This window comes from Aulonocara stuartgranti (assembly GCF_965226115.1).
Source record: "Aulonocara stuartgranti genome assembly, chromosome: 20".
Lineage (NCBI taxonomy): Eukaryota > Metazoa > Chordata > Actinopteri > Cichliformes > Cichlidae > Aulonocara > Aulonocara stuartgranti.
In genome coordinates this window covers 26,026,569-26,053,114 of record NC_138956.1, presented here as the reverse complement: position 1 = coordinate 26,053,114, position 26,546 = coordinate 26,026,569, and the positions used below count along the sequence as shown (strand labels likewise).

The window sequence follows — 26,546 nt, the reverse complement described above, 5'->3', positions numbered from 1 at the left end:
TGTATTCATGTCTCTTCTTCAAAAAAGAGCTTTCTTCAGTAATTACCGCGAAATTAAGTTAGTGTGAATATCCTGATAAATCCTAAACCTGATACTTTACTCTGAAATCTGTTCAAATTATCAACTGACCAGACTTCCCTTTGTATTGTATTACAGCTATTTAAACGATCATTTCACTGGTGAAGAAAATATATTATAAATGCATGAGCCACCCGTATTTCTTTCAATGTTGCTTCCAGGGAACCAGATTTTCTTGTAATTTTGTTAAACTGTTCTTGTATGCTTTTTTTTTTTTTTTTGCAAAAAAACCCAAAACATTCTTAGTCAAGTTCATAGCCATTTTCAGAGAAATATATATATTTTGTCTCTTAAGGCACTTAACAGTTACCAATTTATCATTCAAGCATAAAAAAGCACTTAGTTGATGAACCAGTGCTGTGTTTACACATACCAAATAAATTGGCAAAATAAATAAATAAATAAAGATGTAAGTATCTTTATGCACTTTGTTACTAGCGATCTGCCATTTGTTTCAAGGATGGGAACAATAAACTCCGCCTCTTCCTGTGGCCTGTTAACTGTTTCTATGGTAACGACGCCGTTAAAGCTTCACAAGTCGGTTCAGAGACTAAATTGTGATTATTTATGAGTAAACTAAGCAAAGCGTAAATGTATTGGAGGAACAAACAGGTGAATCGACAGATTTTCACTGCAGGTAAATACTGTAATAAATAATGCAACGTAACGTTTGCCTGTTCACGGTGAAATGTTAGCAGAACACTAAAGTTAGTTAACCAAATAGCTTGGAATCTTTCAGCTAGTTTTTCTTCTGGTTCTCTTCAGTTTCTTGCTGTCAGGAATGGCCACCTCTCCCGGAGTGTTCAAAGACACACAGAAAAGGATGTCCAACTTTCCAGTCCTGCCCCCTATTGAAGGGGCACAACAGCTTGGAGAAATTGAGCAAATCATAGCCAAGAAGGAGGAAATAGCGGAGAAGGTAGCGGTCTCCAAGAAGCTGCTGAGACACAAAAGGAGCAAAATGGAAGTAAAGCAACGCCTAAAGATACTGTATGTCCTTTCTTCAGCTATGATTTATTTAATTTTTTTTTCTGTGTTAAAGTAGTCCATATGTCTGACATATGCAGGTATTTATATTGGTTTCTGTTTCCTGAAGTGTGGCAGTTTGTTGCTTGAATTTTTTAGGGTCTCTAAAGCAGCAGAGGATTTAAGACAGAACAGAGAGAGGGGAGTTGTCCGCAGCTTGTCCCCAGAGCCACAGCTCCCACCTTCTGTATGGCATCTACTTATTTATGCATACATACATACAAGTACTAGCTAAATAAGAAAATATTCCCCAAAATAATGGTATATTTCAATCCTTACTTTACAGATGTTTAGTGAGCAACGGAAACAAATGGTATGTGTACTTTTAAGTATTAAATTTGATATGTGAACAGACAACCTCATTAACATCTATGTTAATCCTTGACTATTTAATGTATTTCCACTTTTACAGATGAATTACAACTTCCTTAAGCAGTGTGTGGAGAGACGCGAATGTCCAGTTATTCAGCAGCAGTGGTTAGACTCGATTGTAGATCGAGTCCCAGCAAGACTAAGAGGCAGCCCCGAGTCAGAAAAACTGCTGCAGGAGCTCTGCAAGGAAGTCAGCGACAATTTCAATAGTGTAATTGTAAAGTACACAGGTATTTCCAGTTATTTATGTTGTATGAATGTACAGTGCAGTGCAAGAGTGTAGGTACTGAAATTAAAAACAGAAAGCTTTCAAAAATATGTTTTACTTTAATTTTTAAATGTAGTAAAAAAACAGTTTTCCAACAGTAAAGAAGAAAGTTGTATTCCTTTTTCAGCAGTAACTTGAAGTAATAGTTTTCTATATGATTTCATCAGTCTCCCACATTGCTGTGTAGGAATCTTGGCCCACTCTTTTTTACAACGTTGATTCGATTGTGGTTTGTGTGTGTTTGTTAATGCACAACTGGGAATCTGCAAAATTTTAATTGTTTTATTTTTGACCAAGTGTTAGCTGTTGGACAGATGGCCTCACATTTGGGTCTTGAATACTTTGGTATTCAATGGTGGACTCAGTAGCTCCAAAACAGTGTCAGATTATTCAGTGCTGTACTTCACAGCTGATATGAGGTGTTTCTGATATGCTGTGTTTGGGTTTCATCCAACAAGACACTGTGTGCCATGGCCAAACATCTCCACTTTGGTCTTGTTTGTCCAAAGGACATTACTCCAGAAGTCTTCGGGTTTGATCAGATGCAACTTTGCAAACCTAAGCTGTGCTGCCATGTTCTTTTTAAAGAGGAGATGCTTTTCTCCTGGAAATCCTTCATAACAAGCCACACTTGTTTAGTTTTCATGGTTCTGGCTTTAAATAGTTAACAGGTTATAGTCTGAGCTGCACCTCTTACTTTTTTTTTGGAGCGTCTCTGAGCATTGCACAGTCAGACCTTGGCGTGGATTTGCTGGGATGTCTACTCCCTGGGAACAGTGTGGCATTGCATTAAAACACACCTGAATCCTCCGGACTAGCAAACTAACAAGATGTTTTCCTTTGATAGAGGTGGTCACACAATCAGTTGATTTGACTGCAAATCAGATCAATCACTTATTAATTTCAATGGAAGCAGAAGGGGTGTGCAATTCAGTGAAAGTTTTCTTTTTCAAATCCATATAAATGTAAACATTTGCATGGTCTTCCAAGCAGCTTAGACACCATACCTTAGTTTTTCTGTGGCTTTATACTTCCCCAAAGTGATTTCTTGTTAAAACTGGGGCTCTGGGGTAGCAGGATTTTGCAGGACTTTTTGTTGCAGGTTTTTTCAACTCACTTTAAGTGTTTTATGGCTATTGTTATGTTGCACAATGACAATATCTGCTGATCATATAGATTAGAGTCTAAACATCTAGATTGTCTTAAACTAACCAGATATGTGTCACTGGTATGTTGATCTCCTATAGTGGGCACAGTGTTAAAGAATCCACAGGCAGATGGATTGAACTCAGAAAAACAGAGCGCTACACAACCAAAGTGAGTCCTTAGTGTGCGTTTAGATCTGTGATTTAGACATAATGACTAATATTCATCAGTCTTTTTATGTTCCCATTTTTAAACTGTATTTTTGATCATTTGCAGAATTCTCAGCTTCTCCCGTCCATGGCATGATAGTTTTATCAGAAGCCGCAAGATGATAAAGGCAAACTTGCATATTCTTAATCCTGTAATGCAGACTCTGTTGGATCTTGGAAACACAACATTCTCTTCACTGGTCCTAATTGAGCTTTCATCATACAGGTGAGGGATGTGGACATAAAGGCAAACAGGCAAATTTGACCTGTCTCAGCAAATATAGACATCTATTTGATTTTACTTTGGCTTCTGTTGATATAGAGCTTCAGGACCTGTGGATTCTAAGAGCCTACAGAACAAAATGGCTGTGGAGTGTAAGAGGACAGAAGATCGCATCATGAACACCTGGTTTCCCAAAGTCATCCACCTTTTAACAAATCAAGAAACTCTCAAGGGAGTTAAAGAGGAAAAAATTGATTCCTTTTACAATTGTGCTTCCACCCTAATTTCCAATCAGGTAAGATGATGCTCACTATATTTTAACCTGAAGAATGTCATAAAGACCATTTCATAATTGGCGGTTGACAGCTAGTAAAATCAGTATTTCACAGTGTTTCATTTAATGAAAAGCTTAAATATATGTAAAATGTGATTCTTAATTGTACAGTTAGTCTCATGCATATGTTTTTCTGTAAATTCGTAGCTGAAATCTCTTCTTCATGGAAGTGTGGAGGAGTTTGTCGGTGTATTTGATCCAAGCAATCACCACCGCTTGCCCATCTTTCGGATGGCTTTAACCTTTGACGATGAAAAGATGGAAATTTATCCCGCCTTACAAGATCTGGAAGCTGCTGTTCTTGACATTCTAAGTGCCATAACAAACACTTTTCAGGTGAAATTATCACTTTATGCCAAATGTGTCAAATTTATGCTAAATTTGCCAAAAATGCATTCAGAGCTGGTAATGATATCTATGACATTGTTCTACAGAAAGTACAAACTGTCCAGTCGTGGCTGGCACAAAACACATCTTTATTTATGGATGCCAAGGTGACTGATCAGATCCATGCTTGGGCTCAGGCCACCGTGAAGAGTGCTGTGCGCAGAAATCTAGAGGAGCCTGACAAATATTTCCAGAACTATGGTAATGTGCCACAATATGGTCATTTGTAATCTGCACTCCAGTAATATTACTTCAGTTTATTGGTGAAATTTGTGGTTTATTTCGTAGTTGACAGTTACGACTGGCTGGTTAATGGAACTGCACAGGCTAAAGTAGAGACGTTTATGGAAGAGGAACACTCTTTTGATGAATACACTAAGGTAGCAAATCATAAAGTTGAATTCAGATTCTTGCCTTATCTTGTTTTATCTTGTTTTCTGGTGACTGTCATTGTGTAATCTCACTGCTTATTAAAGCAAGTGGAGGAGTTTCGTGCTCTGTCAAAGGAGATTATGAGCCTCCCATCAAAAGCCCGCTTCACAATGGTCCATCTGGACTGTGAGGAGCTGAAACAAGGGCTTGCCAACAAAGCCAAAGCTTATGCCGAAATACTTCTGAAGAAATTAGTCTCCAGGCACCATGAACAAAATCTAGAGTAAGTCAGTTCTTATAATACTACCAAACAAATCTGTCCTTCTATGCTTAAATTGGTCACATTTTAATTCTTGTTTGTGTGTGTGTGTCTGTAAAAGGATTTGCTCTGAGTTTGAAAACATCAGAATGAGAGCTTTGAAAGTTCCAGAGAATACAGAGGAAATGGCTCAGATGCTTGACTTTATACATGAAGCTAAGAGTAAAGGTCTTGCAGAGCTTAATGAAAAAATTAAGGTAAATAAACCAGTAATTGCTTCCACCTGTTATAAAAGCATACTAATTTTTGATGTCTTGCATCAATTCTAACCTGGTTTGCTGTCTCGCTTTGACAGGAAGCATGCTGCAGACTAATCTACCTCTTGGAAGTCCACGTCATTGAAGCAGAGGATATGGAGCTTAATTCGACTGTTTTTCTCTGGCCACAAAACATCCTTCATACTTTTGAACTCAGCGATGAGGTAATGCGGTAGCGTGTGCTTAGTTCAATATAACATGAGTGTTTTGTTTTGTTATGAATAATCTTGATTCTGGACGGCTCTATTGTTTTCCAGTTAATGGAGAAGGCCAAGAAGAAAGGAGAGGATGAGTTGGTTGCTAAAAGAGAAAAATTAATGGTGCAGCTTGAAAAGTTGGGACGCAGGACTGAGGAGTTTAAATTTCTCTCTGAGCTGGAAATGATGCAGCAGGTAGAGCATGGTTTATGTTTCAGAATACCTTTAATGAAAGAGTTTTTTCTTCCTTTCTTTTTTTAGTAAATTCTTTATTTGTATTCTTGCCTGTCCCATCTGTACAGTAAATATGTTTGTTACATTCTTTGAAAGTCCAGTGGATATGGGGAAGCAACAAAGGAGGGTCTAGGTCAGGGGTCTCAAACTCCAGGCCTCGAGGGCTGGTGTTATGCAGGTTTTAGATATCACCTTTTAGATATCATACACCTGAATCAAATGATTAGTTCATTACCAGGCCTCTGAAGAACTTCAAGACATGTTGAGGAGGTAATTTAGCCATTTAAACCAGCTGTCTTGGATCAAAGACACATCTAAAACCTGCAGGACACCGGCCATCGAGGCCTGGAGTTCAAGACCCCTGGTCTAGGTTGAAAAAAGAGACAAGAAAGCAAACTTGGCAATTAAAGTATTTTCATTGATTAAACTGAAGAAGACAGTCAAAACACTGTCACCATTACTATCACCTTAAGTACTCTGGCCTATTGCTGAGTAGAGTCAGCTGCACAGAAGGGTAGCGCCTAAAGCTTGACAGCGAGCAAGACACACCCACAGGATCAAAAATCACAGTAGGCCATGCTAGGGATGTAGCTTAGCTTAAGAGACAGTCTGTCCAATATATGCCATCGCCAAGCTTCAGGACCTATGCCTGGCCGGGTTCGGTTTTTGCATAATAGTGATTTACTTCTGAACAGAGTAGATTATCCGTTGCTCCAGCCTGATGCTAAAAACGTCAATTCTGAAAGAACTGTAAAATTTAGCAAAAAGTGATACAACTTTATACTCCTGGCCTAAATTGCATGTTATTTTGACATATTTATTACACAGCAACAATAAGACTGTATTATTTGTTTTGTTATTTCCAGCTTAGACGCTAATCAATAGCAAAACATGTCAGCAGCATTGCTATAACTGGTATCTCTTTTTTTTAAATCAGTATGTTGCGGATGTCCGAATAGTTCAGAAACTTCTCCACGAGGCTGAGGAGGCTATTACACTCATTAATAAGGAAGAGGCCTTCTACAAGTGGGACCTGACATGTTTCCCAGAAGTTGAGATCATCAACGAGAATATCGAACCATATCAGAAGCTGTTTGGATTTGTCCTGAACTGGCAGCGCACAGAGAGCAGGTCAGATTCCTATTTGATGCATGCTGTTCCTTTTTTAAATTTTTAAATCCTGCTAACCTTTTGTTTCTTTTGTGCCTAGGTGGATGGATGGCTCCTTCCAGGACCTTAATGGTGAGACGATGGAGGTAAAAGTGGATGAATTCTATAGGGAAATCTTCAAGATGCTCAAGTTTTTCCAACAGAAAAAGATTAAGGCTGCGCAAGAGATGGAGAGGATCTCTGAGAAGAGGCGACACCCTACTGAGGATGATGTGACAAAGGAAGAAAGCCCAACTATCAGTTTGTGTTCGGCTGTAATGGAGCAGATTAAAAACTTTAAGGTATTCTACACAACTGATATTTAAAAAGAGTTCATTAACAAAGTGTTGCTTTTTATGGAATGCCATTAAAAGGAATGTGTTTGTGTTTAGAAACATATCCCCCTGGTGTCCATCTTGTGCAACCCTGGCCTCAGATCTCGCCACTGGACCCAGATGTCACAGATAGTTAGCAATGAAATCACCCCCAATGGTGGTACAACACTACGGAAAGTTCTCAAGCAAAATCTGACTCCATACCTGGAAGACTTTGAGTCCATCAGTGCTGCTGCCAGCAAAGTGAGAAGATTTTGAAAGTCTGTGTGTGTTTATACAGGTTGTACTTTATTCTTTGTGTTAAATTATATATGTCCACTCTATTACTCACTACAGGAGTTTTCCCTTGAGAAGGCTATGAAAACCATGGTGGGCATTTGGGATAGTGTCTCCTTTCACCATCAACCTTACAGGGAGACTGGCGTTTCCATCCTGACCGCCTTAGATGACATTCAGACAATGTTAGATGACCAGATTGTGAAGACTCAGACTATGAGGGGCTCACCTTTCATAAAGCCCTTTGAAAATGAAATCAAGGTTAATATGAGTTTTATATTTGCATAACAAATAAATGCTGAATTTGCCTATTAAATTTGTATAATTTGGCACCTGGGAGTATTTTTTTAACCTCCTACATATAGAGAAAGCTTTAACCATTTGTTCTGTGATGTTAGCAATGGGAGGAGCGTCTGCTTCGTATCCAGGAATCCATAGATGAGTGGCTGAAAGTACAAGCCCAGTGGCTTTACCTGGAGCCCATCTTTTCATCCAAGGACATCATGCAGCAGATTCCAGAAGAGGGGCGACTTTTTCAAACTGTTGACAGGAACTATAAAGAGGTTATGAGGCATTGTGTTAAGAACCCTAAGGTAAGAAAAAATGCATTTACATTTACAGAAAGTAAATCTAAAACTATAATTTTTTGGTTGATTAACTGGATAATTTGTTAACATAGATTCTCCCAGCAACCTCGCTACCTGGTTTGCTAGAGAAACTGCAAGATTCCAACACCCTTCTTGATAGCATTATGAAGGGCTTGAATGCATATCTGGAGAAGAAACGTCTGTTTTTTCCTCGGTAAAAATATTTTTTTGCAGATTTTATTTCTGTCCAGATCTTTCATATTATCACAGATTTTAATATGTAATGCTAACCCTGGTGATAGGTTCTTCTTCTTGTCCAATGATGAAATGCTGGAGATTCTGTCTGAGACCAAGGATCCACAGCGAGTGCAGCCACATCTGAAGAAGTGCTTTGAGGGTATTTCCAAACTAGACTTTCTGCCCAATTTGGATATCCAGGCAAGGCAGTCACACATGTTGTTTTCATTACATAATGGTGTGGATGATTAAGCCTTTGACTAAACTGCACAATGTTCTTGTTCAGGCCATGTATAGCAGTGAAGGGGAGCGCGTTCAGCTCATCCAGCACATCTCCACGTCCGAAGCCAAAGGAGCTGTGGAGAAGTGGCTGATTCAGGTGGAAGACGTGATGCTTCGGAGTGTTAGAGATGTAATAGCCCGGTCCAGGGTGGTGAGATCACTGTTCTTCGTACCTAATTTGAAATAGTATTATGGTTTACTTACAATGCTGTCATACTGTGTATGATCCTGTGCATCAATATATATATATATGCATGTGAGTCAGTGACAAATGAATGGATGTATATGGGTGTCTTTGGCAGGCATACGCTGAGACTCCACGGAGCCAGTGGGTCACGGAGTGGCCTGGGCAGGTGGTACTTTGCACCTCACAGATTTTCTGGACATTGGAGGTTCATGAGGCTATCAGAGCACACCCTAACGTGGGTCCTTTTACATGTTTCTAATAAAGAAGTGATGTTTCTCACTCTTGATCAAGTGACCTGAGTATCTTTTACAATGAACTAGACACCTTAAAAATATCACCTTGGGAAGAAACTAAAATAGTAGCCGGCTGTTCTCTGCAGGGTTTAAAGAAGTACTATCAGAAACTTCAGAGTCAGCTGAATGACATCGTAGAGCTGGTGAGAGGAAAACTGGCCAAGCAAACACGGATTACTTTGGGAGCTCTGGTCACAATTGATGTCCATGCCAGGGATGTAGTCATGGAGCTTATTGAGAAAGGTACTGCAAGAACAAAACAGGTTTATTAGTATTATGCATTATTATATAAAATACCTTTGAACGATAAAGAGAAAATGCACAGCGATTAAAATGTTTTCTGGATTTTTAATAGGTGTATCACAAGAAGCTGACTTTCAGTGGCTGGCCCAGCTTCGTTATTACTGGAGTAGTGATAATGTTCGCGTTCGCATAATCAACTGTGATGTTAAGTATGCCTATGAGTATCTGGGGAACTCGCCACGCCTGGTCATCACTCCTCTGACTGACCGATGCTATCGAACCCTGGTAAGAAAACATTTCTTAAAAATAGTTAATTAAATATGTTTCAGAACTTGCATACTTTTGCTTTTGCTGTAGGAGTGATAACTGACATCATATTTTAACTATTCTTTTTGAGATTGGAGCTTTCTACATGAATTTGGGTGGTGCACCAGAGGGTCCAGCTGGAACAGGAAAGACAGAGACGACTAAGGATCTGGCTAAAGCACTTGCTGTGCAGTGTGTCGTCTTTAACTGTTCAGATGGACTGGATTATCTGGCTATGGGAAAAGTAACATCCACAAGTTGAAAATTTTCCTTTCTAATGCTTTTTCAGACATTCAAAACATGGTTTACTAACTTGTAATTTCATATAGTTTTTTAAAGGTCTTGCTTCATCTGGTGCGTGGGCCTGCTTTGACGAATTCAACCGTATTGAGCTGGAAGTGCTGTCTGTAGTGGCCCAGCAGGTTCTCTGTATTCAAAGGGCCATCGAGCAGAAGCTGGAGTACTTTGACTTTGAAGGGACCATGCTCAAACTCAATCCCAACTGCTTTGTGTCCATAACAATGAACCCTGGCTACGCAGGACGATCAGAACTCCCAGACAACCTCAAGGTCTTTTACCAGTAAAATATTTTATCACACATAGCATACACATTGCTGTTCTGTTTCAAATCACACATGCTGGTGCTCTACACATCCTTAAGTATAATCTGAAAAATGTATGTTACTGTTCAACGTTTTTTATATTTTCTCTGTGCAGGTTTTGTTCCGAACAGTTGCCATGATGGTGCCCAACTATGCACTTATAGCAGAGATATCTCTGTATTCATATGGCTTCTTAAATGCCAAACCTCTCTCGGTGAAGATTGTGATGACCTACAGGCTTTGCTCAGAGCAGCTCTCCTCTCAGTTCCATTATGATTATGGCATGAGGGCTGTCAAAGCTGTCCTTGTGGCTGCAGGAAACCTCAAGCTCAAGTATCCCAAGGAGAATGAGGACATTCTGGTATTTACTAAACATTGATCTATACTTTGTGTCCTGATTGTGAACTTTATTGCCAGTTTTTGATCCTTTCAATTTCTTATTCATGTTGTAACATTCAGCTCCTGAGATCCATAAAGGATGTTAATGAGCCCAAGTTTCTCTCCCATGATATTCCGCTGTTCAATGGAATCACCAGTGATTTGTTCCCAGGCATTTGCCTTCCCGAGGCTGATTACCAGGTCAGTGTTGATTTGGGTCCATATTGTTTTGCCCAAAATCTAACAAAACCCTTTATTTGTGTGGTTATGTGTGTTAGAATCTGTTTTTTGTTTGTCAGCTGTTTCTAGAGGCTGCTAAAGAATGCTGCAAAAATCACAATGTACAGCCAACAGACGTTTTCATACAGAAGATGATCCAGACCTATGAGATGATGATTGTTAGGCACGGGTATGTTATGTGTTTCAGTTTCCATGCTGGTGTACTATATTATGATTTCCTGCTTGATATTCACATGATTGGAAAATGGCTTGGAGGAAATGATCTAAAATTCAATATGGATTTATAAATATTGTTATAAATACTGTTTTTAAGATTCATGCTGGTGGGAGAGCCTTTTGCTGGAAAGACCAAAGTGCTACATGTTTTAGCTGACACTCTGACTCTCATGAATGAGAGAGGACACGGCCAGGAGGAGAAAGTCATCTTCAGGACGTTAAACCCAAAGTCAATTACTATGGGACAGCTGTTTGGACAGTTTGATCTAGTTTCTCATGAGGTAAACCCGTGCCATCGATCTTTTGTTTTACAGATAAATAAAAGCGTGTTTACAGTATTGACATAGAGGTGGCTTTAATTTTTTATCCTCATTCTTAGTGGACAGATGGGATTGTGGCTAACACGTTTCGGGAGTTTGCATCGGCTGACACTCCTGACCGTAAATGGGTGGTGTTTGATGGTCCAATAGATACACTATGGATTGAGAGCATGAACACGGTGCTGGATGACAACAAAAAGGTACATGTTGCACAGTAAAATAATGTATATAATATATATAATGTAATTATATATATTTTTCTGTTTTTCATACCTTTTTATTTTTTGCTTCCTTGACAGTTGTGCCTGATGAGCGGTGAGATCATCCAGATGTCAAGTCAGATGAGTTTGATTTTTGAAGCTATGGATCTATCACAGGCCTCTGTGAGTTGGATGTTTGCAGTTAATAAAGTTATTTGCTAATCTTATTTTAAAATGTAAAATCATTTCTAGTTAATTTGCAAAATGATAACCTTTCTTTTATGAAGAAAACTGTCTTTCTAAAAGGTGCTTGATAAGACTGTTACTGTAGCATTACTGTAGCTTGAATTGATAGGATGCTTTTTTCTGCATTTTCTCCAAATGAAGCCAGCCACAGTCAGTCGATGTGGTATGATCTACATGGAACCATCTCAGCTGGGCTGGAAGCCCTTGGTGCTCTCCTGGATGAACACTCTTCTTGATGATCTTCAGACTCCAGACAACCGTTCCTTGTTACTGGAGCTTTTCCACTGGCTCCTGCCACCTGCTCTCACAATGCTTCGAAAACATTGCAGAGTAAGTGGCCTCAGAATCCAGGGAGTGTATGTGTTATTCACATTATATCAATACAATAATTATTTGACATGCTAAATTTTGGTTTGGTTTATAGGAAGTCGTTTCCAGGAGCAACAGCAACATTGCGGTGTCTTTGTGTCGACTGTTTGAGATGCTTCTCACTAAACCTGTGAAGACGGGTCAAAGTGATAAAAATATCCGCTGCTGGATAATGGTAAAAGGGCTTATATCTTTTAGAATTTGATATAATATTTGAACTTATTTATTCAAAATACTTGTTAGGATCTGCACCTTGCAAATGTTTTGCAAAAATGTTTTTTGTATATGCACTTTGCACTGCTACTTTTTCTTTTTGCCCGCAGGCAGCATTTGCGTTCTCACTCGTGTGGTCTGTGGGTGGGAGCTGTGATGCAGACAGTAGAGAGAAGTTTAGTAGCTTCTTCAGGTTGATTGTTGCAGGACAAAAAAAAGAACATCCTATCCCTGAAACAGTGGGAAAATGGGAGTGTCCATTTGAGGAGAAGGGGCTAGTGTATGACTATTTCTATGAGGTATTGTGTAATTATGTCACTCAGAAGACTTTAGCTTGTGTTATACCAGAAAATCATAATATATTCTTTCATTTCCAGTTTAAAGGGAAAGGCAAATGGTTTCACTGGAATGAGGCCATTAAAAACATCAACCTGGGCGACAAAACCACCAAAGTGCAAGAGATCATTGTACCCACCATAGACACAGTTCGCTACAACTACTTGATGGATCTTTGCATCAACTACGAAGTGTCAGTATTCTCTGAGGGATTGGTCAAAACTGTTTTTGTTGTTCTTTGCATCTTTAGTACTATGATAATAGTGCATAGCCTGAACTTATATACATTTAATCAAACATAATACACTTAAAAATATATGTTTTGTTTTGCCTTTAAGTCCTTCCCTGTTTGTGGGTCCTACTGGAACTGGAAAATCTGTGTATGTGAAGGAAAAACTCATGAATAATCTGGACAAAGATCAGTACCTACCCTTCTTCATCAACTTTTCAGCCCGCACAAGTTCAAACCAAACTCAGGTTAGTGTGAGAGACATGAGACATACAGTTCTTAACAAATGTATTAGACCACCTGTCATACAAACGAGAAAATAAATATTAACAAATATTTTTTTGAAAATCTGCCTAAAACTTACATAAAAGGAACAAGAAACATTTTATACCCAAATTTGACCTGATGCACTGGTCAAGAGCATAACTTTCAACCAATAATTTTTTTTCTGTTCAGGAATGCAAGTAAATAACTGTAATTTGCCATCTTAATTCAAAAATAATAATGTGCTTCAGTAATTATTAATGTTAGCCTTAAAAATCTGATTTTGATCAAAGAAGTTGCACATACTGCTAAATTAACCATTGGTGGTCTAATAAATTTGTTAAGCACTGTATGTGAAATAATGTCCCTGTAGAGAAACAGCTTTAGTGATCATATATTATGTGAGGTGTTTGTTTGTTTCTAAACAAATAAGAGGTTATAGTTATTTAAATTGTATTTATTCTGTTTATTTCATCATGTAGAATATCATCATGTCCAGGTTAGATAAGAGAAGGAAGGGCGTGTTTGGACCCCCCATGGGAAAAAAGTGTATCATCTTTGTAGATGACATGAACATGCCTGCACTGGAACAGTTTGGAGCACAGCCTCCTGTAGAGCTTCTTCGACAGTACATAGACCACGGAAACTGGTATGAACCACCTATTACAGGACAAATTCATATTCTAACGAGAGAAATATAAATATATGAACAGGACTGAATTCACTAGATTAGAGCACTGTTCTTCAAACAAACAGACCTCATCTACTCTTGCAGGTATGACCTGAAGGATACCTCCAAGATCACTCTTGTTGATCTCCAGATCATCTCAGCTATGGGCCCCCCTGGCGGGGGAAGGAATGCTGTGACTTCACGCTTCTTGCGGCATTTCAACATTTTTAGCATTAATCCCTTCAGCGATGACACCATGGTTCACATTTTCTCCAACATTGTGTCCTTCTATCTTAAAAACAATCAGTTCCCACCTGAATATTTCACTGTTGGCAACCAAATAGTGACAGCAACAATGGAAGTGAGTGCCGTAAAAACAGACATTGGGAACACAAAAACCAGAAAGCTGGATAAATTCATTTTGCAGTTGTATAAAAATCTAAATCATCTTTATGTTTACGTTTTTTATTTTCCATAGGTCTATAAGAAAGCCATGGAGAACCTGCTTCCAACTCCAGCCAAGTCTCACTATACCTTCAACCTGCGGGACTTTTCACGTGTTATCCAAGGTTGCCTGCTGATTAAGAAGGGATCTCTGGAGAGCAAACGCACTATGATACGGCTTTTTGTCCATGAGGTCTTCCGTGTCTATTATGACCGTTTGGTAGACGATGACGATCGAGTGTGGCTCTACACGCTGATGAGCAGCATTGTGAAAGATCACTTTAAGGAATCCTTTCACCAGGTCTTTGATCACCTGAAACAAGGCAGCAAAGTGAGCTGATAGTCCCTTATCCTTACTATTTCATGTGCTTTACTACTTTTAAAATGAAACAATACAGCAAAGAAGATGTGCTTGCAGAATTACATCTTGATGTGCCTGAATCTGTGGCATTTAAATTTGTGAATTTCTAGCTGGTTGAAGAAGACATGCGAAATCTTCTGTTTGGTGACTACATGAAACCTGACCTGGAGGATGATGAGCGTTTGTATGCTGAGGTGCCCTCAGTTGAAAAATTTGCCGTGGTGGTAAAGTCCTGTCTTGAAGAATACAACCAGATGCATAAGAATCGGATGAACCTTGTCATCTTCCGGTAAACAGCTTTCAAAGAGGATATAGTTTTTATAGATTTTCTTTCTTTCTTTAGCAATAACTTTACAAGTTGACTTGACTTTTGTGCAGTAAATGAATGAGATATGTTTTTATCTGTAACTTGTAATTTGTGTTTAAACTTAATTAACTGAAAATAAAATCTTATCTAGCTATGTCCTGGAGCACTTGTCCCGCGTCAGTCGTGTGTTAAAGCAGCCAGGAGGAAATGCCCTCCTTGTGGGAGTGGGAGGAAGTGGACGCCAATCCATCACCCGTCTGGCCACATTCATGGCCCATATGACCATGTTTCAGCCAGAGATCTCCAAGAGCTACGGTATGACTGAGTGGAGAGATGACCTCAAGGTAAGCTGTAAAGGCTTCTGTTACTTCTGTTTAATACAAGTGTGTTTTGGTCGTATTATTCTCATTAGATCCTGTGGCTTTTTAACAGTCCTCGCTGCTGTACTCTGTCTCACTGCTTTCCTTTCAAATAAAGATGTTGCTAAAAAATGCTGGGGTGAAAGGCCAGAAGACAGTGTTCTTGATAACTGATGCTCAGATCAAAGATGAAGCTTTTCTAGAAGACGTGGACAGTGTCTTGAATACAGGAGAGGTTCCCAATCTTTTTGCCATAGATGAGAAACAAGAAATCATAGAGGTAGGATATTATAATCTTATATACATACCTTATGAAATTGTATGCAATAAAATTCTCATTTCATCTGTTTTTCCCCAGGCAGTACGTCCCATTGCCCAAGCTGGTAATAAAAACTTGGAGCTGAGCCCTTTGACTCTGTTTGCCTTCTTTGTGGCACGCTGTAAAGAGAACCTGCACGTTGTTGTGGCATTCAGTCCTATTGGAGATGCCTTTCGAAATCGCCTGCGCCAGTTTCCAGCTCTTATTAACTGCTGTACCATTGACTGGTATCAGGTAGGGCACTATAACATGCGTGCATTGTAATATACTACATATAAAAATGTCTGAATCACTGAAAACTATATAGGTATCTGTTAAGCGTCAGCTGTGCTCTTGGATCTGGAAATAAAACCAAAGAAAGAAAATAGGACATGTAAATTCATTAGCAGACCCTGTTCTGTGTCTTCACTCTTGTCTTTGTATGCCATCTTTGATCCTGCCCTTAGTATCGCTTTCCTCTCTGTACTTTGACAGCCATGGCCTGAGGAAGCTCTTGAGCGAGTAGCCAACTCCTTCCTGGAGTCACTACAAATGAATGAAAATGAGAGGCAGGAGGTCATACCTATCTGCAAGACATTCCACACCTCTGCCAAAGAGCTTTCACAGAGGTATGACAGCTTTATTCATACTTTTCAGAATGAAATGTAAAGTACATTTCTAATCCTTTAATTATGCTGTTTTCACTTGCAGATTCCTTTCTGAGCTTGGTCGCCATAATTATGTGACACCCACATCCTACCTGGAACTAATTGCAGCTTTTCGTCAACTTCTCACTCAGAAAAGAGACACTGTCATGAAGGCAAAACAGAGGTACACCAATGGCCTGGATAAGCTAGCCTTTGCTGAATCTCAGGTATATGAAATACTATTTTCACTGGAGCTGTTTTGTCTATTCTCTATTTCTTGTATTATTCCTATGCAGTAGTTTATTTGAGCAATATATTTCCATAGGTGGGTGAGATGAAGAAGGAACTTGTAGACCTACAGCCTAAACTGGAACAGGCAAAGATAGAGAACACCAAAATGATGAAGGTGAATACATTTCACACAATCGATCAACATCAGTATCCTCCCCAGAGTACATATGTATCAGAACATACATAAATCCGTACTAAATGTACACATGTATTAATTTTCAGGTTATCGAGGTGGAGTCTGTGGAGGTGGAAGCCAAGAGCAAAGTTGTGCGGGTTGATGAGGAGGCAGCAACCATAAAAGCCAATGAGGCCCAGGCTTTGAAGGATGAGTGTGAGAGTGACTTAGCTGAAGCTATCCCTGCCCTGGAGGCTGCTCTATCTGCCTTGGACACTTTGAAGGTGAGCGCCCTTCAGCAAAATATCTTTTTTTCATTACATATCATTGCAGTTAGATAACTGAGCAAGTCAAGCTGTCCATTTCTTTTCAGCCCTCTGATGTCACAATTGTGAAGTCTATGAAAAATCCACCTTCAGGGGTGAAGCTGGTGATGGCAGCTGTGTGTGTGATGAAGGAGATAAAGCCAGATAAGATAGCTGATCCAGCTGGGACTGGAAAAAAGGTTAGACTGAGTACAAAAATTAAAATAAAAATTAAATCATGTAAAATGATTAAAGTCTGGTACTTATTTTTAGTCTTTTAAAACACAGCTAAACCTCATTCGAATGATATAGTTTTTCATTCTGTTAGAAAAAGGGCATAAACACAGTGAGTGACATGTTTGCTTTATTATCTAGGTTTTTGACTTCTGGGGTCCGAGCAAGAAGTTGCTGGGTGATATGAATTTTTTACGAGATCTTAGAGTATATGACAAGGACAACATTCCTGTGAGTGTCAAAATTATGTCACAGTTAAAAAACATTCAACTTGCACTTACCCCTAACTTACTCGTCTGTCTTTGGGTTGCAGGTCCATGTGATGCAAAAAATCCGAAGTGAGTACATGACTAATCCCGACTTTAACCCCAGTATAGTGGCAAAGGCATCCTCTGCAGCGGAAGGCCTGTGCAAATGGATCCAAGCAATGGAAGTGTATGACAGGGTGGCAAAGGTGCAGTGTGTTTGGATATTCAAACCACTTGTAATTGTACCTGCACACTTACTTTTTCACACATTTCTTGATTTCGTCTTTGGTTTCAGGTTGTGGCTCCTAAGAAGGCCAATCTTGGAGTGGCACAGGAGTCCCTGGCAGCTACCATGGCCCTTCTGGACCAGAAGAGGGCTGAGTTGAAAGAAGTTGAAGATCGCTTAGCAGCTCTTCAGAAAACTTTTCAAGAAAAGACAGAGGAGAAAGCCCAGCTGGAATTTCAGGTGGATTTGTGCGCCAGGAAGTTGGAAAGGGCGGAAAAACTCATCGGTGGTCTGGGTGGAGAGAAGACCAGGTCATGAAGACACTTATAAATATTTCAGTGCCAAGCAGTGAAACTGAGGAGACTTGTTTATGCGTTTACTTATAGGTCTTCTTCTTCCTCTTTGTTTTATTATTATTCATTGGACTGTAGAGTAAAACATTTGAAGATTTTGTTCACTGACTGGGAGCAGTTTGCCAATTTCTCTAATTAAGACTCACGTCTGAAGTATTATAGCACCACCAATGGGTGGAAGTTGGAAGTATGTCCATGCATGCAGATTTTTAACTGTTAGCCTGCTTCTTTTAAGGATTCCTTGAATCATTCAGAGTTCAAGCTATATTTCAAGAATTTAAGCTATACTTAACTTTCTGAAGCTTTTTCCAGCCTTCACCAAAATTGGCGCAGATGAAAGTTAAATACCAAGCTTGAAAGACCAAGTATCACAAAAGCAAGCAGTTGGCATTTACATTTTCAAAACTGTTAGAACCAATAAAAATTAGCAGTTAAACCACCAGACGGCAAGTAATTTCCTGTAATTATAACCTCTTAAAAGTTTACCTGCGTCACTCGGGTAGCTTCAAAATGAAAATGTGTTTTTACATCTTATAGCTATGCTTTTATCATAGTTACATGAAGTTGTTATGACAACTGTGCCCAGCTGACCTGCTTGGCCTCCTTATTGCCTTGTTCTGTTGCTTGTTTCCTGCAATTTGAAGAATAACTGCATACCAGTGACTGAATGTGACTATTTACTCAGATGGTCTAAAGCAGCAGACGACCTGCAGAACACGTATGACAATTTGACCGGAGATGTTCTTATCTCTGCCGGTGTCATCGCTTATCTGGGGGCTTTCACAGCTGGCTTCAGACAAGAATGCACCAAGTTGTGGACCAAACTTTGCAAAGTACAAAGTTCTTCCTTCTCTCCTCTCATTTTTATGAATCTTTGTCATACATATGTATTTCTATGTCTATATTACTTACCTTAGTAAATAAATATCTGTATTTGCACCTCCCTCTATCTCTAGTCTAAGAACATTCCATCATCAGATGACTTCTCACTCAGTAAAACTCTGGGGGATCCCATTAAGATCAGGGCATGGAACATTGCAGGGCTTCCCAGTGACACTTTCTCTATTGACAACGGCGTCATTGTCAGTAATTCACGCAGATGGTGAGTTTGTGTTTCTGAAATTTGTGAAACTTATGTTGAAATATTTGTGAAAAGATCCTTTTCATTTATTACCTAATGCTAATGTTCTTGTAGGCCCTTGATGATTGACCCTCAGGGTCAAGCCAACAAGTGGGTCAAGAATTCAGAGAAAGATAACAGCCTGAGTGTAATAAAGCTAACAGATGGGGACTATATGAGAACTTTAGAAAACTGTATTCAGTTTGGAACACCACTGCTGCTGGAAAATGTAGGAGAAGAACTGGACCCTTCTCTGGAACCATTGCTGCTCAAACAAACCTTCAAACAAGGTGCTAGAAGTATAAAATGGATGCCAAAGAATAATTTTGAATTTAGAAAGAGTGACAGTTCTTAGCTCCCAATTTTTTTTTTGTTTCTCTTAGGCGGTGTTGATTGCATCAGGCTCGGGGAGAGTGTGATTGAGTACTCCAATGATTTCCGTTTCTACATCACAACAAAGCTCAGAAACCCCCATTACCTACCAGAGCTGGCCACCAAAGTGTCCCTGCTCAATTTCATGATAACCCCTGAGGGCTTGGAGGACCAGCTGCTCGGGATTGTTGTTGCCAAGGAGAGGTAATACCTGCAAAATGGTTACTTATTTTATTGACCGAAACGTTTTTTTTATAGCTCTTTTACTCATGTCATCTACTTGTATTTCCACAGGCCAGAACTGGAGGAGGAGAGAAATGCATTAATCCTGCAGTCAGCTGAAAATAAGAGGCAGCTAAAGGAAACTGAAGACAAGATCCTAGAGACACTGCAGTCCTCTGAGGGAAATATCCTGGAAGATGAGAGTGCCATTCAGATTTTAGACTCAGCAAAGATCATGTCCAACACAATTACCAAGAAACAGCAGGTGTGAATTACACATAAAATCAAAGCTGAATTGTGAATTTGATGTCTTTTAAGTTCATTTGATTGTCTCGTAGTCTAACCTAATGTTTACATCTTTCCAAGATTGCAGAGAAGACAGAGATCAAGATAGCAGAGTCCAGAGAGGGTTACAGAGCTATTGCAAAACACTCGTCCATCCTGTTCTTCAGTATTACTGATCTGACCAACATTGACCCGATGTACCAGTACTCTCTCAGCTGGTTTGTTAATCTCTACATTAACTCCATACAAGACAGGTAAGTGATCCAGGCGGAGTAAACCTGGTTAGTGGTATGGTGAAGTAATGAACTATGACACATCTGCCAGAACTAATAGCTTTTAGTTTGTCTGTGTTATTTGGAAACTTATAAACTGTATTTTGCCTTTTGTTCATCAGTAACAAGTCCAAGATTCTGGAAAGAAGGCTTCAGTTTCTTATTGATCACTTCACCTATAACTTGTACTGCAACATATGTCGTTCTCTGTTTGAGAAAGATAAACTCCTCTTCTCCTTCCTTCTCTGCTGCAAATTACTACTGTAAGTTAAAGTTACAAGCAATTTTGACTCTTACTCTCATGCTTAGTGCAAATCTATGTGGATGTTTACTTTTATATTTGATGCTATTTTTTTATCAATGTTTTCTTCTAAGAGCAAAAGGGGAGATTAAACACACTGACTTTATGTTCCTGCTGACTGGGGGAGTGGGCCTCCAGAACACCACTGCTAATCCCGACCCCACCTGGCTACAGGACAAGAGCTGGGATGAAATCTGCAGAGCAAGTGAACTCCCTGGTTTACGAGGATTGAAGTAACAAGCTTTAATCACTAAAATAAAAATGGCCTCATCATCATCATCATCATCATCATCACTGTTTACCCAATGTGGATTGTTATTTATTTTGCAGAGAAGCTTTCATTAAAAATCCAGATGACTTCAAGTCCATTTATGACAGCAAAGATCCATGCACTATTGGTTTGCCTGCTCCGTGGTGTGAACAGCTCAATGATCTGCAAAAGATGATCATCGTTCGCTGTCTCAGGCCTGATAAGATACTGCCAGCTGTGGCTAAATATGTGAAACGCAACCTAGGGAAGAAATTTGTCCAACCACCTCCCTTTGACCTGAGTAAGAGCTACTTGGACTCCAACTCTGCCATCCCACTCGTGTTTGTGCTGTCTACGGGTGCTGATCCCATGGCTAGTAAGTTCTATAAATCTGTTTTACTGATTTTCAAAGGGCCACATAAAGTCAGTGTCAAATCCTGAAACTAGGAAAACTAACTCTTTTAGAAAAACTAAAACTATCCTTCCACAGGCTTGCTGAAGTTTGCCAGTGACAAGAACATGGGTGGTGCCAAGTTCCAGTCTATCTCTCTGGGTCAGGGACAGGGGCCCATTGCTTCTAAAATGATATCCACAGCCATGCAGGATGGGACATGGGTGTGTTTACAAAATTGCCACTTGGCCGTTTCCTGGATGCCCATGCTAGAGAAAATCTGTGAGGACTTTAGTCTTGCAACATGCCACCAAGACTTCCGCCTCTGGCTCACAAGCTACCCTTCAGCCAAGGTAAAACCCATAAATGAACAACTTTAAGGACTAAATAGATATAACTGTCATCTGAAAGAGCCTTCAGTATAGTAAAAAAAAATTAATCAGTTTCCAGTGACCATCCTGCAGAATGGAGTGAAAATGACAAATGAGCCCCCAACAGGACTCCGTCTCAACCTGCTCCAGTCTTATTTGTCAGATCCTATTTCTGATCCAAACTTCTTCAGCAACTGTCCCAATAAAGAGCTGGTGAGTCAGGAGGAAACCTATTTAGAATTTTTTATGCATAATTATGTATTAATTCTATAGGTGTGTGACACAATAAATGAATTTCCTAACTAGATCTGGGAGAAGCTCCTGTATGGACTGTGCTTCTTCCATGCTCTCGTTCAGGAGAGGAAAAAGTTTGGTCCTTTGGGCTGGAATATTCCGTATGGCTTCAATGAGTCTGACCTGCGCATAAGCATCAGACAGCTACAGGTATTTACTCAAAACACTCAGTTGTTGTGTTTCTACCCTGAAAAAAACATCAAAAACTCATTTAATTTCTCTTCCTCTTTAGCTGTTTGTAAATGAATATGACAAGGTGCCCTTGGAGGCCATAACATATCTGACTGGAGAGTGCAATTACGGTGGCCGTGTGACAGATGATTGGGACAGGCGGCTCCTGATGACTATCTTGGCTGACTTCTACAACAAGGACATCATTGAGACTTTTCGCTATCCTTTCTCACCTAGTGGCGATTACTGTGCCCCACCAAAATCTAGCTATCAGGATTACATTCTGTTTATCAAGGTGCAGACACTCCAGAAGCAGTAGTATATATAATTTATATAAAATAACTGCATATAATCCTTAATTTCTTTCAATTTTATGGTATATTACTGACAGCAGTGTCTTTGTTGTACTCTAGGAACTTCCATTCAGCCAGCATCCAGAAGTGTTTGGGATGCACGAAAATGTAGACATTTCCAAAGATTTGCAGCAGACAAAACTACTGTTTGATTCACTGATACTCACCCAGGGTGGAGGCTCCGAGGGCGGAACCCATTCTGAGAGCGACAACATGCTGTACGACATAGCGAATGACATCCTCACCAAGGTACAACTTAATCAAACTTCCTCTTCATTTAGGAGTTTTTAGCCATACCAATGGCATGGTTGGTCCAAACAAAAACATTTCAAATACCAACAGTTGGATTTCCCTAAGTTTTTATGCAGAATAATCCTATTAACCTTTGGCAATTACTTAATGTTCCCTTAAGCACCATCACACATCGAGATTTCACTCATTCTGTGAAATACAGCATCTCAGCATTGGCTAAGTTAATTGACACATTTGGTTTTTTTTTTTTAAATAACATTTTTCAGTTCCCAGACACTACTTTCAATTTTACCGACTTTGGTCTTACTTTGTCTCCTCTGTTTTGACTGAAGCCAAATTTCTCAACATCTGTTCAGTGGATTTCAGTAACTGCAGTGCAGGTGGACATATTCCTGCTTCTCCTGGATGAATTAATTTAGGTTGATAACCTCCCTTTTGATAGAGAATTATTTTTATTCTCTGTCATTAGTCAAATAGTTTGGTTAATGACTAGTTTATATACTGTGTAAAAGTCTTGAAGCACCCCTAGTTTCTTTATAATTGCTCCCAAGGAGCCACAATGTTTTGAAAATTGGTCTTCAGCAATAGTTTTTCAGGTTTTTGGAAAGTAAGTCAGTTTTTCTTTGAATGTTGACTGCTTTTTTGTTTTCGGTTATCTTTCGTTCAGTTCTTAAGCCCGACCATTTTCAGAAGAATGTTTTTTGTTTTTTTAAGCCACACTGACCTATGACTCATTCAAGCATAAAAAGACACCTAACCCAGTGTTGTGTCTACACAAAGCAGACAACTTAGCAAAGAGTCCTTTGGCCCTTTCACAAAAACACAGATTTATTTCCCATCACTTTAGTGGAATTTATAAAAAGTGCCAAAGTCAACAGAGTTTGAGTGCCATAAAATTGCATTTTTGCACCAACAAGGTGATTCCAAGTGAGCTATCCCATATGGAAAAGAAATAGAAAAGACTTGCATCAGATGTGGCCTACTTCATATAGTGAATCATATAAGGCTTATATGATTTACTCATGAAAGTGGCCACTTTCATAGATTGTTTTAGTAAGTATCCAAAACATACAAGTTTCATTTATATGATTTTTCTAGGGATCTTATGTCTGTTTTCACTCTTGTATGCTTTTCATACAAGTTTCACACAAGACAGACACAAACTTTATAAGATTTATATGTATCTTTTCCATATGGGATTATCCAAATTGTTTCACAACTTGGCATAGTGTGCAGTGTGTCCTTAAAACATGTGAGGAAACTGGAGAAGTGGAAGTCAAAAAAGAAGTATCAGACCTAAAGAAAAGCCCTACCAGACACCTGAGAGATACATCTGGCTCCATACATATTGGTTTGAACCAATATGTATGGCCAGTATGTATGGAGGAAATGAGTAGACAGGAGTAAGCATCTGCAACCATCTGAGAAACACAGTGGAGCCTCTGTCATGGCATTATGAATGCAGAAAAGTTCTGTCAGATTTTGATCAACCATGCAGTACAAATGGAAAATGTCTGATTGGCAACAGCCTCATTTTTCAGCATGACAATGATCCTACACACACCTTGCCAGTGCATTAAAAGCATACTTGCATACAGTAAAACACAATCAGTCATGGATTGTCTTTGCCTGAACTCAGAGGTCAACATTAATAACAGAACACAACAGCCAACATCCAAAGTGGAGCTCTGAAATGTTCTTTAAGAAGCCTGGAGAACCATTCCTAAAGACTGCGTGCTTATGTCATTTATTTCTATGTATGTTTTCATACTTCAGTATATTTCTGAACCTATATCACATTATCCAAGCAAAAAATGAAGAAATGAGTGATGGCTCAAAACATTTGCACAGCACTGTAAAAAAATAGCATCCCCATTAAACATACATGTGCTTTGTGTTTACTGCTTTGCGTTTCCTCTGGGTATTCCAACTCCCTCTCAGAGACAGTGTAAGGAAGTCCTACTCTCCAGCCATATGGTTTTGGGGGCCAAGTGGTAAAGAAAGTTGATAGATGGATGTATTGTGAGCATGTTAACATATTGTTACTAGCGTATTAGGTACATTTACTTTTTATTGTCCAGATAGCACCAGTATATCTATAACTCTCTACGTTGTACAAACGTTGAGAGTTGTCTGTGCTCTGTGTCCACTTCACCGTGTGTTTATAACTGCCACATTTGCTTATTTCCCTAAGCTCCCAGCTAACTTTGACACAGAAGCAGCTCTCTTGAAGTTTCCTGTGCTCTATGAAGAAAGCATGAACACAGTCCTTGTCCAAGAGATGGAACGCTACAACACGTATGAACAGACAGCTCTCCACCCTGTTTTAAGCTATATAACCATTGCAACCATTTTTCTTTCATGACTTAACTGCTGTCTTTGCTCTCTCAGGTTGTGTAGTTTGATTCGTATCAGCCTGCAGAATTTGCTGAAGGCTATTAAGGGATTGGTGGTGATGGATGCAGAGCTGGAGGCAGTTGCAGGCAGTTTGGTGGTTGGAAAAGTGCCAGAGAAATGGGCCAAGCGCTCTTACCCCAGCCTCAAACCCTTGGGCAGTTACATTAATGACTTTCTGTCAAGGCTCAAGTTTTTGCAGGTAAGACTAGTGAGCAAAAGTGATTTGAATGAGCAGTTTCAACTCGGCATATCAAAGCTTTGTGCACCTTTTCAGTCTCATTATATTTTCACTTTATTTTGTGTGCCTGTAGGTTTGGTTTAACACCAGCAAGCCCAATGTGTTCTGGCTGTCTGGCTTCTTCTTCACCCAGGCCTTTCTAACTGGGGCCATGCAGAACTATGCCAGGAAATACCACATCCCCATTGACCTGCTGAGCTTCGAATTTGAGGTCTGGAGACTCACACTTTTGGATCTCTCTTCACATGTAAAGATCTTATCATAGCCCTTAGACATTACTAATTAGTGGTTTGTCTTTTATGATTTTATCTTACAGGTCCTTCCTTTTGACGAGATACAAACAACGCCTGAAGATGGTGTTTACATTAATGGACTGTTTCTTGATGGAGCTCGGTGGGACAAAGAAAGGTACATGCTCACAGCAGCGTTAGGAATACAATATTGACTATATGCTTATAGCAGTATAGCTTATAAGCTATTACTCTGCAGGAAAAAAGTCATTCACTGTACTTAAGCACACATTTGAGGATTTAATGAAAATATTCTACTTCATGTTGCTTTATATTACATTTCAAAATTAAATATTTATAATACTTTTTATTGGGCTAAATTTATATTTTTTAATATTGGCCCTTTACTTGTAATGGGGATTTTTTTTAATATATATACAGGATTTATATAGGATTTTTTTTACTTTGTTCATCACTAGTGAAATATAGGGAGACCTGATAAGGATGGGTTTGTTTGTCTCTCTCTATTATCAGTGGAGTTCTGGCTGAGCAGTACCCCAAAGTCCTCTTTGACTCAATGCCAATCATCTGGGTAAAACCCAGTAAGTATTGCCTGACTTTGTGCACTTCTAGAGCTGGTGTTTCAGATCTGCAACAATCTGGATGCAATTAATGTTTTCAGATATCTCTTTCAAGTGCATAATTGCTTGTTTCCTTGTATTATTTTATCACCATCTATCTACCATTTTCTGTGTTCCTTTGCTTTCATTTCTGCCCAACAGCTCAAAAGAACAGCGTCAGTCAGCCTCAGAAGATGTACATTTGTCCTCTATACAAGACCAGCGAAAGGAAAGGCACGCTGTCCACCACAGGCCACTCCACCAATTTTGTCATTTCCATGACGCTGCCCACCAACAAGCGCCCACAGCACTGGATCAAGCGTGGTGTTGCCATGCTCTGCCAGCTTGATGACTGAGATCAGTCAGCACATTGCTTTAAGGATCAAATGCTTTACTGCAGCTATTCTCAATCCTGCTTGGATTAGTTTAAACTCTGTGTTCCTTAATACAATAATAAACACAATGTCTATGGCTGATGTGGAGATCTTAATGTAATATAATGTTGGTATTTTCAATTCACAACTTTGTCCATTAACTACTTACAAAATAAAAAAGCTGCTGTGCTTTCACCAGAAATGTTACAGTGAAAGATTAAGCGCATCAGATGTGCTGTTTTCTT

The 26,546-nt window shown here is 39.3% G+C and overlaps 1 protein-coding gene across 2 annotated transcripts; it reads left to right on the top strand.

Moving 5' to 3' along the window:
• The first annotated feature begins 579 nt into the window (after positions 1 to 579).
• dnah12 (dynein, axonemal, heavy chain 12) lies at positions 580 to 26,452 on the top strand. Of its 2 annotated transcripts, none has more exons than XM_082520218.1 (74): positions 580 to 715; positions 844 to 1,068; positions 1,204 to 1,291; positions 1,391 to 1,417; positions 1,517 to 1,706; positions 2,992 to 3,061; positions 3,167 to 3,325; positions 3,422 to 3,617; positions 3,804 to 3,992; positions 4,091 to 4,244; positions 4,332 to 4,423; positions 4,520 to 4,698; positions 4,796 to 4,931; positions 5,030 to 5,155; positions 5,249 to 5,383; positions 6,360 to 6,553; positions 6,633 to 6,873; positions 6,964 to 7,149; positions 7,243 to 7,443; positions 7,581 to 7,775; positions 7,862 to 7,983; positions 8,072 to 8,207; positions 8,293 to 8,439; positions 8,591 to 8,710; positions 8,855 to 9,011; positions 9,124 to 9,296; positions 9,409 to 9,561; positions 9,647 to 9,886; positions 10,035 to 10,280; positions 10,379 to 10,498; positions 10,597 to 10,706; positions 10,851 to 11,034; positions 11,133 to 11,273; positions 11,373 to 11,456; positions 11,661 to 11,849; positions 11,944 to 12,063; positions 12,212 to 12,400; positions 12,479 to 12,630; positions 12,776 to 12,914; positions 13,413 to 13,579; positions 13,706 to 13,961; positions 14,079 to 14,375; positions 14,516 to 14,694; positions 14,864 to 15,056; positions 15,190 to 15,351; positions 15,430 to 15,624; positions 15,865 to 15,998; positions 16,081 to 16,243; positions 16,342 to 16,422; positions 16,530 to 16,706; positions 16,796 to 16,927; positions 17,103 to 17,192; positions 17,275 to 17,415; positions 17,505 to 17,746; positions 18,474 to 18,621; positions 18,745 to 18,890; positions 18,984 to 19,198; positions 19,292 to 19,484; positions 19,575 to 19,767; positions 19,869 to 20,041; positions 20,182 to 20,322; positions 20,435 to 20,593; positions 20,691 to 20,986; positions 21,101 to 21,354; positions 21,445 to 21,585; positions 21,679 to 21,816; positions 21,899 to 22,132; positions 22,251 to 22,439; positions 24,637 to 24,740; positions 24,834 to 25,038; positions 25,211 to 25,288; positions 25,394 to 25,485; positions 25,842 to 25,909; positions 26,090 to 26,452. In XM_082520218.1, exons 2-74 carry the CDS (start codon positions 860 to 862, stop codon positions 26,281 to 26,283), a joined length of 11,859 nt encoding a protein of 3,952 aa, XP_082376344.1. In that variant the 5' UTR covers positions 580 to 715; positions 844 to 859; the 3' UTR covers positions 26,284 to 26,452. The 2 variants fall into 2 exon arrangements, with proteins under 2 accessions (XP_082376344.1, XP_082376343.1); XM_082520217.1 differs by having other exon boundaries at positions 25,151 to 25,288.
• The last annotated feature ends 94 nt before the right edge of the window (positions 26,453 to 26,546 follow it).